The following is a 13,082-nucleotide window of genomic DNA, read 5'->3' as shown; positions in this document are numbered from 1 at the left end:
CTTTGCTGGCAGGTTGCACAAATTCTCCCTACAACAGTTCCCATAAAGTGTGGGGTTTCCTGAACCAGCTTCAGGTGCAGTGTAAGGGTTAATAGAAATATTAAACTACATTGTAAGAGGAAGTGCTAGCCTAATTCAACCCCCACATGAAAAGGCTGAATAAAGAGACCAGTACTGGTAAGAAAACCGGATAGAACTAGCTGCATTGTCCAAGACTTAGACAGAAACGCAGAGCACAGCGCAGGGCCCCTCCCGTCAGAACAGCATAATCCCTCCGCCTTCCCCTCACATTTTAAACCTATGATAGGCCAAAGACTACATTCCTAGCCTTATATAGATTCAGCTTCATGAAGTAACCACGCCCCCTCAACTAACCCTATATAAGATTGTAGCGATCCCAAATAAACAGCTTCGGCTCAGCCTTCTTCCTATACTGTATGAGTGGTTGTGTGATTGTGTCCACCCTTTCCTTCTCCCTCTCATACTCCGATCACGAACTCCCTACACCGCCCGCCGATCGGGCAGTGTCAGTGCAGGATGACTGCCTGTAGGTGAGGTTCAACTCGCCGCACCTGGCCCGTAGGAAGAGGTGCTATTGAGATGTCATTTCTGAAGTTTCACAATATATCTACTTTCTGACTGGCCACCCAGCCTTGGCTGTCCTGTTCCAGAGGGCACCCCTATCTGCTCTCTAAATTCAGCACAGGAGTCCACGCTTCACCATATTTTGTACTCACCTCCTATTTTCCCCTCAAACCAGAAATTGTAATCTTCCATGGGGAAGGGAATGGTTGCTGCTGATGGCCATGGATTCAGGGTTGAGCGCAAAAGACTTTTCAGTCTCTGTGGGGGAGGGATTGGTTGCCATTGTAGCTTGCCTCTTCAGCGCAGTGCCATAAAGACTTTTCTAACATTACAAAGTGCATCTGTTTCCTACGTGAGATCCTTTACCCTCAATTTTCTGTCTGGCTGCCTAGACCCCTAATGCTCCAAATGGGGTCCAAACAGCTCCCCTTTCTGGTTGCCAAATTCCACTCGGGAGTCCATGCTGCACCACACTCTCTACAAAACACCTAAACTCCCCACAAATTGGGAATAGTAGTCCTCCATGGAGGAGGGATTGGTTGCTGCCACCTCAGGCCACCGGCCACAGTGGCTGGCTCCACTTCAGCTGTGGCACCAAGTTTTCTCTGGCAGATACCATGGTTCTGGGTTACCATTGCAGTCCAGCAATCCACTTTTTGCTGAACACCCTGTGTTGCTTGTCTCTGCCAACACTCCATGCAGGGAAAGGTCCAAATCCCTCACTCTCACCTGAAGCCTCTGAGGAAAGTTGATCCAGAGATGCATCCCCTCCACCATCTTGTTTCGCCTCTCCCTACTTGCCTTTGAAATCTTGTAGTAAAATTTTCACTTCAGTTATTTTTTTTCTTTCATTTTATAATTTCTAGCTCTACTGGTAATTTCATTTTATCTACACATGTTTTTCATGACTTTCGTTAGTTCTTTGTTCATTTCTGCCTTTAGGTGTTTGAGTATATTTAAAATAGTGATTTAAAGACTTTGTCTAGTAAGTCTGGGATTTTCAATCTTTTTCAAGCATCGCTACTATTAAGTAGTCTTATTCCTGTAAATAGGCCATCCTTTCCTATTTGCTACTGAAATCTTGTTAATTTTGTTTATATGTTGAAAATTGGACATGTGATTATTATAACATAGAAACCCTAAAACATGACTCGCCCCTTAACTCCATACTCAGAATTTGCCCTTTTCTTTTTTTTTTTTGATTGTTGAAGACTTCAGTAATCCATTTATTTAGTGATTTTTCTGATTATTTTTACAAAGATTGCATTCTTTGCCATTGTGGTAACTGAAGTCAGATGAACCCTGATTCCCTTAGCTTTCCTTCAGGTAGTGTTTTAGCAATGATTTCTTGAAAAACAGGAGCTAAATTTAAAATAATAATAACGATAATGATGATAACTATAATCACATACCCAAAGGTTGGTGGAACAAAAACCAACACTTCTATTTATTTCAGGTTGAGTTTGTGCTGAACCATTCCTTTTACACTAAGGTAGGTTTTCATTAAGTGTAGGAATTAGCATTTGGGGACAGTTTATGGTCTTCTTAGGCATTTTCTAGCATGATGCTTATCCTAGTTTTGCATGTGGCTGTCTAAATTTCTCCATATACATGAAAGAGTTTTAATGTTCTAGTTTCACAGGCACTCTGTTAAATTCTTATTTGTTTTCTGGTCTGTCTTTGTCCTGAACAACCCTTTCTCATCACAACAACATAACTGCAAAGGTAATCAATAATATTCTGACAAATTTAGCAATTTCATTCTTCCCAATACCCCATCTTGACACTATGGCAGCACAATTAGTGCTTTTCACATACTGAATGACCATGTTGACATAGTTGGGCAAAGCATATAGGATCAGCCTAAGGGAAGAATGCTGTAGACTTGTACCTTTGTCAATAGAAATAGTTCTCATAAACAATCCCTTTTAATTTGCGTGGGTTGGGTTAATCTCCAGAGTAATGTCACAGTTTTGATATTTTTCAGTTTCTTTTGAAAAGATATGCTGGCCTCTTTCTTGTATACTTCAGGCTATCAGACTTGAGCTGCTTTAAAATTGTTCTTTAACATTGGTTAAATCTTCTTTAACATTGGTTTTCAGCAACTTGATTTTCTTAGGGATAAATTTCTTTCTATTTATCCTGCTTGAGGTTTATTCAGTTTCTTGAATCTCAGTTTTGAGTCCTTCCACCATGTTAGCAAAATATTGAGCCTTTGTTTTTTCGAATATCTTTACTGCATATTATCTCTCTTTCTCCTTCTTCAAGTACATAGAACAAGAGTGACTGAAACTATTTCACAAACATGCAATTCATCACGTTTCCCATTCTCAAAGATCACTGTCAGATACTCTTACTTTCTGAAAAATACTTTCTTTGATTATCTAGTAATACTGTGCCATGGCCCCAAACAGAAATATTTTCTGTTACTCCTTTTAGTTCTCTTTCTTTTAATGGTTATCAATAATATGAGAGGTTATATTCATGAAAAACTTCTGCTTCCTGAAGTTATACGGAGTTCTTTTTGTCTCAACTCACACTATACAATTTTACCAAAATGGTCACAATGCCTTGCTATTTTTTAGAGATGGAGTCTTGCTCATGTTCAGACTGGTCTCGAACTCATGAGCTCAGGCAATCCACCCATCTTGGCTTCTCAGAAGTACTTTGATTTTTAAATTGACTATAAACTAAGGACTACTAAGCCTTCGTGTCCCTAATGAGTTAGGGACACCAATATCAAACATTCAGTGAGAGCGTCACATGAATTCTCCCTCAGATGACCCAATCTCTATCAAAAAATAAATTCATTATCTTTATGTTCTTTCTATACTCTGATATTTTTAATGCAAATTTTGATATAAGACTTAATAATTCTTTACCATATGTGGAATGCTATTAATCAGCATGCCTTATTATTTTTCACAAAAATTTGTTATTATGTAGCAACTGATTTATTTTTTTTTCCATTATCTACTCAGGCCTTTAAAATTAAGTCTACTCCTTTCTAAGTACTTTGCCTTTATTCTGACATATTAGCAAACCCATTACCCACACTGCTGTTTGTGTGGTGTTCATGAGATGTGAATCTCAATGTTATTGCCTTACCAAACAGGAACATGTTTGTGGAGGAAATGTATAAATGAATGAATAGTTGAATAAATGAATAGCCTATGATATTGCCTTCATTAGTAAGAAGAAAAAGTATAAATATGTACTCAATTCTTTAAAATGTGATTTACTATTATTTTATAATAAATGCATACATATTTTACTACATGTTTTTAAAAGTTTCATTCAGATTGAAACTGTATCCTACAGTTTTTTTGATAATCTACATTTTAAATAATATATAATGTAAATCATTTGTGCAACATTCATTCTATAATTTTCATAAAATTAATTTTACGACATTTGTTGAAACTTAAAGATATTGTATTCTAACTTACTTAACTAAATTAATTAAATTATCTGATTACACATATTTTCTAACATTATAGTAGTCCCTCCCCATGTGCAGTTTTGCTTCTGCAGTTTCAATTATCCATAGTCAACTGTGGTTTGAAGATATTAAATGGAAAATTACAAAAATAAACAATTTATAAGTTCTACATTGCATGCTATTATGAGCAGCATGACAAAATCTCACTCTATCCCTCTCCATCTCACTGAGAGGAGAGATGTTTTTCTCCAATATATCTATGCTGGATAAACTGTGTCCTCAGTTACTTAGTCACCTTGGTTTTTAATGGTCTTGATATCACAGTGCTTGTATTTAAGTAAAATTATTTTACTTCATAATTGTATTTGCATATTGTACTTATGTATTGTATTTACTTCATATTTGTATTATTATGATGCTTTCAATCTGAATATGCCAAAGAGAAGCTAAAAAGTTCTTGCTTTGAGTGAATAGTTGGAAGTTTGACTCAATAAGGAAATATATATTATATATTATATACACACACATGCACACACACACATACTGATGTTGCTAAGATCTACAGTAAGAAAAAATCTTCAGTCTGTGAAACTGTAAATTAAAAAAAATTAATTTGTGCTATTTTTGCTGTTGCCCTCAAACTGCTAAAATTAAGTCCACACTGCATGAAAAGTGCTGACTTAACATAGAAAAGGCATTAAGTTTGGGTGGGGGGGGAAGACATGAGCAGCAAACTTGCTCTGAGTGATAGCCATGTGTTATGCCAGAAAACATTGAGTATATACACAGACTGCAGCAGGGAATCCTCTGAAAAACAACGACATGAAATCATTTATTGTGAGAAAGGGGTGTTTACACAGATTCAGGAATAGGTTTAGACTGAAAAGTATAAAAACTACAGAGGTTGCATCTTCCAAGGAGAAAGCATCTGCCACATCTCCAGCACAGCTGAAGAAGATAATTAAGAAGAAAAGATACCACCCAAAGAAAGTCTTCAAATGTGATGAAAGTAGACTCTTCTAGAAGAAGATGCCCAATAGAATTGATATTCACAAACATATGGAGAAGGTACCAGGACATAAAACATGGAAAGGGAAGTTCTTGTTAATGTCTTACTGTGTATAATTTATAAATTAAACTTAATAATTATTAAGTATGGATGTAGCATACACAGGGCTTAGTATTACCTACAGTTTTAGGAATCCATTGGATCTTGGAATGTATGCCTACCAGGATAAGAAGGACTACTTTAATTTCACTAAAGCCACCATTGAAAATAACTCTTATATTTTTTCAATTAGCTCCATATAAAAGACCATTCTATTTTGTTTTAAAAATTGAATTTCAACTTACCAGATTTCGGAAAATTCCCATCATCAATACTGCCCCCTGGTGAACCAATCTGGAATTTGCAGTCTGGAGGTCTATGGCCAGGAAAGCATTGGCAATTACCAAAATTATTACATATCTGAGGGGAAAATACAGAATCTCTTGAGTCATCTTCATATTTATATGTTATGTAAATCTCTAAATTTCATAGAATATAACTTTTTCTTAAGATTATTATGACTATGTAATATGAGAAATAAATTAAAAAATTAGTAAAAATTTTGGCAATAAACTAATAAGATCATGAAATTACTACTTATGTAAAAACATCTTTCTAGCCTGTATACAAAGAATATTTTAGTAAGTAATTTGTATTTCACAATTATCTTTTAAAAATTATATTAAATAAGATTATGGCCTTCATATTTACACAACTGAATTATCTTTTATTTAGTAATTTGGAAATATTTGCCATCACCATTTGAATACTTTTCTACTCATACATTTTACTTTATGTGCACGGTGTTGTGATAATGTTACCATCAATAGTCTGGTCACTTTAATTTCTTATCCTAGTCCCTTTTCAGTATTTGATACTATAAAACCTACTGATGTGTATTTTATTTTTAAGTGAATATATTTTTTGAAATAAAATAAGAGATCAAAAAGAAAATGTTAAAAATGAACAATTAGATACAGCTTCATTATACACTTCCTTGTTAGAAGTTTATATTCTACAATGTTTCCATGCCTTTCAGTAGTTTAGTATTAATTTTCATTTTATTTTTATTCTTTTTAAGAGGACTAAAATGATATGATGCACACCTCATTCACATAGATGAAGCAAAATAATGTGTAGACAATCACACGTTAACAGAAAGAAGAATCCAGTATTAGACTCATAAAAAATATATTCGACTGCTTCTAATAAAGGAGAAAGGCAATTAAATGTATGAAATGTACAAATATATGATATCTCAACAAATTATGCAGGACATTTCACATATAAAAGAAGGAATCCCAGCACCTTTCTCAAAAATTAATTCAAAATGGATCATAGACCTAAATGTAAAATGCAAAACTACCATAATCCTACATGATGATACAGGAGAAAATCTTAGTGACCTTGACTTTGGTAGTGACTTTTTAGATACAACACCTGAAATAGGTTCAGTGAAAGAAAAATAAAAGCTTAGTTAAAACTAGACACACCTGCTTTGAGAAAGACAATGTTCAGAGAAAGAAACAACAGACACAAACTCAAAGAAAATATTTTCAAAACACATACCTAATACAAAACTGTTTTTTTTTTTTTTTGAGATAGAATCTCACTCTGTTGCCCTAGGCTAGAGTGTCCTGGTGTCATAGCTCACAGCAGCCTCAAACTCATAGGTTCAGGTGATTCTCTTGCCTCAGCCTCCCAAGTAGCTGGGACTACAGGTGCCTGCCTCTATGCCCAACTGATTTTTCTATTTTTAGTACAGACAGGGTATCCTCTTCTCAGGCTCATCTCTAACTCCTGAGCTCAAGTGATCCATCTTTTAACGCCTCCCAGAATGCTAGAATTATAAGGTGAGCCAAATAATTTAGTTTTTAAAAATAAGCAAAATATCAGGAAAGTTCACTGTAGAAAACACACAGATAGCTAATAAGTATAATAAAAGTTGCTAAGCAAGTGTTTAGTACACATAATGTAGTTATAACATTTGTAGTCTTGTATGTTAGCCCACATAACAAAATCCCAAAACTAGAGATGTTGGTGTGGATGTGGAGAAAAAGACACACTTTTGCACTGCTGGTGGGAATGCAAGCTAAAACATCCCTTTTGGAAAGAAAATTGGAGAGTACTTAGGGAACTAAAAGTAGACCTGCCACTCAATCCTGCAATTCCTCTACTAAGTATATATCAAGATGACCAAAAATCACTTTACCACAAAGATATTTGCACCAGAATGTTTATTGCAGTCCAATTCATAATTTCCAAGGCATGAAAGAAGCCCAAGTACCCATCAACCCATGAATGGATTAAGAAATTGTGGTATATGTATACATGGAATATTATGTAGCCTTTAAAAAGATGGAGACTTTACTTCTTTTATGTTTACATGAATGGAGCTGAACATATTCTTCTTAGTAAAGTATCTCAAGAATGGATGAAAAAGTATCCAATGTACTCAGTACTATTATGAAATCAATATATAATCACCCACACTTTCATAAGAAAGATAAAACACAACTATGGCCCAGGATGAAGGAGGGAAGAGGAGGGAGAAGGGTGGGAGGAGGATTGGTAGATGAAGGAGGGAAGAGGAGGGAGAAGGGTAGGAGGAGGATTGGTAGAGGGAGGGCAATCAGTGGGACCTCACCTATGGTGTATATTGCTAGGGTACATGTCAAATCTATTAAGAGTAGAGTATAAATGTCTTAACAATAATTAAGTCTGTGAGGTGAAGGCTTTATTAACCAGTTTGTTGTAAGAATTCCAAATTGTATATAAAATCAGCATATTGTACCCTATAAATGCATTAATTTATAGTTATGATTTAATAAAAAATAAAAAAACAGTAAAATTATTTTACAAATTATTTTTGGATAACTACATACTAATACAATTGAACTAGAATTATAAATGACAGAGCTATTGTATATGTCACTGGAGAATAAACTGCAGCTTTACCTAGGCTCAGTCAGATTTTATTTGATTTTGTTGTTTTTTACGGTCTTTCTTTTTAAACATTTTACTTGTGAAATACAACCTATGTAGATAAATATAAATTGAAATGAAAATATGTGGGGACAGGCTAGAAAAATTATAAAGAAAAAAGCAGTAAAGCGTTTGTGAGGGGTATAAATGCAAGAGTCTGGCTCCTTATATTAAAAGCTGAATACATCCCCAAGAATAAAATGCTGAACTGTTTCTGAACAAATTAAAACAAATTAGATTAGAAAGCAGCCATTGGGGCTGAATGGAATATATCAGCAGTATAGATTAAAAGGTCACGTCTCTTCCCTTCTACAATATATGCATGTTCTCTTTCAAAGGTTAATTGTAACCCAGACCTTTCATCTACTACCTCATTGTTCTGGTTAGCTCTCAGGTAAGGCCACCCATACATCAAGTGTGGGGACATAGTTTCCTTGATTCCTGAATAATTGTGAGAAATCAGCTAATGCTATATTGTAAACGATTGTTGTTGAAACACAATCAAAGGACTGGCGAGATTTCAGACAGGGCGGCAGCCAAGGCAGCATTGTCTGGGCAAGTATTTAACTCTGGTACGAGGGCTTGCCTCTCCCAGTCTCCTCAGTTATTTCCCCCACAACAGCTGAATGTGAGAATCTTTGTCATGCTGACCTCCTCTGCTTTCACTAGGTTCCAAGAAAGTCAATGGGGAGTGGGGTTGGGGGTGGCAAACAGAAATAATGTTTTTTGTATTTCCTTTATGGAAAATAAAATAATAAAAAACTTATAAAAATGTCCAAAAAGTCCAAGTAAAATAACTAAATCTAATCTTAATTTATAGGTTAAGACAACAAATTTGTATTCAATAAAACAAAGTTTTAAAAATCTACTATGTATAAATTTATTTTGAGATTTGAACAGAAAAATTAACAATTTTTTTTAAAAGCCAACAATTATAGTTATAAGGAGTAAAAAAAAAAGGAAATTGTGGCTAATCTCTTTGTTACCAGTTAATAGCAGATTAATGACAATGCAGTGACATTTATTTATTCTGAACCAAACTATTTAAATTTTGAAATTAAATACAAATAAATTCTATTGAATAGGGGCTCATTTACATAGTGTTGACTATATCTTACATTCATATTCTTTTATGAAAAAACAAAGGACCTAAAATTATATATTTTAAGGAATGGTAATTCAACATAAAAGTAACAACAAATTTATATTGCCAGATTAAACAAATAATTGAGAAAAAAATAAAAACAGATTTTTGCCTGCGGTTTCATTTCCTATTGGAAGCCTCTTGACTAGAATAGAAATATTTCCTAATGTGTCAACATGTTCTTTCATGCTTTTTAAGTATACTCTCTGTAATACATTATGTATCCAAACTCTTTTGGGGTAGAACAATATAAGGAAAACATACATTTATTTGTGTTTAAATTTTTTCATTTATAAGGAAAACATACATTTACTTGTGTTTAATTTTTTTCATTTATAAGGAAAACATACATTTATTTTTTATTTATAAGGAAAACATACATTTATTTGTGTTTAATTTTGTTTCATTTATAAGAAAAAATACATTCTTTTCATTTATAAGGAAAACATACATTTATTTGTGTTTAAATTTTTTTCATTTAAACATATTACTGATTCATAAATTGTGGGTGCTTAAAATAAATACAATACATATCTAGCATAATTCACTTAATAGTGCTATAGTATTAAAATTAGCTGCACTGATTTTCTTTATATTAGACAGCTAGACTAGACAATGCCAGCTTAAAAGTGATTTAGACTCTCAATGCTTGCAGATGTATTAATGTTTATTTTGCAGAAACCACAACAATATGCAATTTAGAACTATAGAAGGGAAATTTACTTACCCCTTTCCCTTTGCATTTTGTCATGGCATTACAATGATATCCCATTAAATGAGCTTTCTGACAGGTTTTATTTACACAAAACTAAAATAAAACAAACACATTTTATAATCATTCACATATTTTATATATATTAAGAAAAAACATTATTTGTTAATGCATAAAAGATATTAAAGTCAAAGTATTTTTTATTAATATTATTCTGATTATGGTTAAAATATCCTGGTACTTCAATACAAAAATCTAAACAATAATAATTTCAAGAAATAAAATGTCTGAAGATGTTTGCCTTGACATGGTCTATGTAAAGACAACATATAGTTTTAGTTTTGATACCAATAGTTAGGATTGAATTGAAATCTCCATCAAAGAACTTTTCTATATTATGTAAATGCTATACTATGAGATAGTGTTACAGATTTCTCCCCTTGAAAAGTAGGAGAGAATTAATTTTCTTTAGGTTTAAAATATAATTTATAAATTGTTAAGAATCTTTATTATGATATTTATGAGAATAATCAGGCAAAAGAAATATTTTCCCTTCATTTTTATCCATTGTAAAACCTTGTTATATCAAAGTGTGTGTCCCAGTGGTAATTAGGTAGTCACCTGGATATTTGGCTTTTTGTGTCCTTTACCTTTTTCTATTGTAACTGGCTTTATAGCTTCTTTACTTTTTTTCCCCCAAAATATCAGCAAAACATATGATTAAGTCATTCACAACATGAAGATATCAAATATAAATGAATATTAGCTTTTTCTAACTATTTTCTCTAACATACAATCAATCAGTAAAATATAGATTGTATATACTAGACCACTTTTGTACCTTGTATGAAACATAATACTTGATGTCCTAGCCAGAGCAATTAGGCAAGATAAAAAAGAAAAGACATTCAATTATAAAAGAAGATATAAAATGATCTCTGTTTGCAGAGGACATAATCTTCTATGCAGATGATCTTAGAAGTAGAAACATCTGAAGACTTCATAAACACACACACCTGATAGAATGAATCAATGAATTCAGCAAAGTTGCAAGATAAATATTAAGATTGAAAAAAGTTTCATTTCTACACAGCAGAATACAGCAGATAACCCAGAAAGGAAATTAAGAAAAATTGTATTTATAATAGTATCAAAAAGAAAAAACATTTTAGAAACTAAACCTAACCAAGGAGGGAAAAGACTTGCAAAATGAAAACTGTAAAAGACTGCTAAAAAAGATACTGTTTTAGCTTCCACATATGAATGAGAACATGTAGTATTTATCTTTTTGTGCCTAGTTTATTTCATTTAGAAAATGTCCTCCACGATCATCCAAATTGACATGAAAAACATTAATTCATTCTTCTTTATAGTTGAATAATGCAGTGTTGTGTATGTTTACCACATTGTCTTTGTTCATCTGTTGATGGGCTGCTAGATTGATTGCGTGTCTTGGCTATTGTGCAATACTGCAATAAATGTGAGGTACAGATATGTCTTAGACATACTAATTTTCTCTTCTTTGGATAGGTACCCAGTAGTGAGATTGCTAGATCATATGATATTTCTATTTTTGGTTTTCAAAGAACTATCATACTGTTTTCCGTAATGACCTTACTAATATGCATTTATTTTTCATGTATGAGTTCTCCTTTCCCTACATTCTTACTAGCACTTGTTATTTTTGTCTTTTTGAATGTTAGACGTGATGAATTTTTTAATTACCCTGAAGTGAGTTACACATTTTACATATCTATTGAAATATCACACTTTATAAAATACATACCATTTTTTGTGCAAATTAAAAATAGTAGTAATTTATAGAAGATAAAATTAAAGACATAAATAAATATAAAAATACATTGAATTCATGAATTAAAAGACAATATAGTTCAGATGGCAATACTATCCAGAGTAATTTATAGATACAGTATAGTATAGATACAGATTCTATAAACATCCAAGCCATTTTTCAGAAATAGAAAAATCGATCCCAAAATTCATATGGAAGCTTAACAGACCCTAAGTAGGTAAATGATCTCAAAAAAAAAAAAAAAAGATAGAATTGTGAGAATCATTTCCTGATTTCAAAACTTACAGCAGAGCTATAGTAATGAAAACAGGGTGGTCCTGGCACAAAAACAGACACATTGGCCAATAAAATGCAGTGGTCCTCAAAATTTTTCAACAGGGGGCCAGTTCACTGTCCCTCGGAGGGCTGGACTGTGGGCCCCGGGACAAGTAGGCTGCTAAGCAGGACAGGCAGCAGTGACAAAAATACCTGGCAGGCCGGATAAATGTCCTAGGCGAGCTGCATGTAGCCCATGGGCCGTAGTTTGAGGACGCCTGGATTAGACAGCCCAGAAATAAATCATCACATAGATAGTCAAATGATTTTCACTGAAGCTGCTATAGCCATTCCATGGAGAAATGAATGGTTTTTTTCAACGAATCATATTGGGAAAATTAGATATTCACATGCAAAAGGATGAGATTAGAATCTTTAAAACTCTATGTGGATAAAGTAATTTGAAATTACTAAAAATCATAAACATAGGAACTAAAACTATAAAACTATCAAAAGAAAATATAAAGAGCAATCTTTTTGACAATAGATTTAGCAAAGACTTCTTGGTTATGATACCAACATCATGGGCAATAACAATATCCAGTACACAAAGAGAAATTCTAAACCTTAAAAAATGAACAAATAATTAAGTCAGTTAATTAAATAACAGTCAAAGGACTTGAATAAACATTTCTTTAGAGAAAATGAATAATGGCAAGTATGTACATGAAAAGATGATCACAATCACTAATAATTTAAAATCTCTGACTTTTAAAACACACCCAAATAGACTGCTATAAGTAAAAAACAAAGCAGAAAATAAGTTTTGGTGAGCATGTGTAAATATTTTAACCCTTGTGTATTGATGGGGAAAATTTTAAAATGTTCAGCCTTTGTGTAAAATAGTTCAACATCAGGTAACCATATGATCCAGCAAATGGCCATCTAGGAATACAACCAAATAAATTGAAATAGAGACTCAAATATATATTTTTTACACCACTGTTCACAGCAGTAATATTTTACAGTAGCCAAAAGGGAAAAACAAAGTAGATTTCCACTGACAGATAAATGAAGGGACAAAATGGTATATGTGTG

General features: G+C 33.1%; 1 protein-coding gene across 1 annotated transcript in view; it reads right to left on the bottom strand.

Moving 5' to 3' along the window:
* ADAM18 (ADAM metallopeptidase domain 18) overlaps window positions 1-13,082 on the bottom strand; it is a 188,263-nt gene that overhangs the window by 23,250 nt on the left and 151,931 nt on the right. Inside the window, exons 17-18 of the mRNA XM_003803189.1 lie at window positions 9,932-10,012; window positions 5,381-5,495 (exon numbers count right to left, since the gene is read on the bottom strand). Coding sequence (XP_003803237.1) covers window positions 5,381-5,495; window positions 9,932-10,012 — 196 coding nt within the window. The remainder of the gene's footprint in view (window positions 1-5,380; window positions 5,496-9,931; window positions 10,013-13,082) is intronic.

The sequence above is a fragment of the Otolemur garnettii genome, unplaced genomic scaffold, assembly GCF_000181295.1.
Source record: "Otolemur garnettii isolate 467f Iridium unplaced genomic scaffold, OtoGar3 scaffold00284, whole genome shotgun sequence".
In the NCBI taxonomy this organism is placed as follows: Eukaryota; Metazoa; Chordata; class Mammalia; order Primates; family Galagidae; genus Otolemur; species Otolemur garnettii.
Note: the sequence above shows the minus strand (reverse complement) of the source record. Positions and strands in the feature narration are given on the sequence as shown.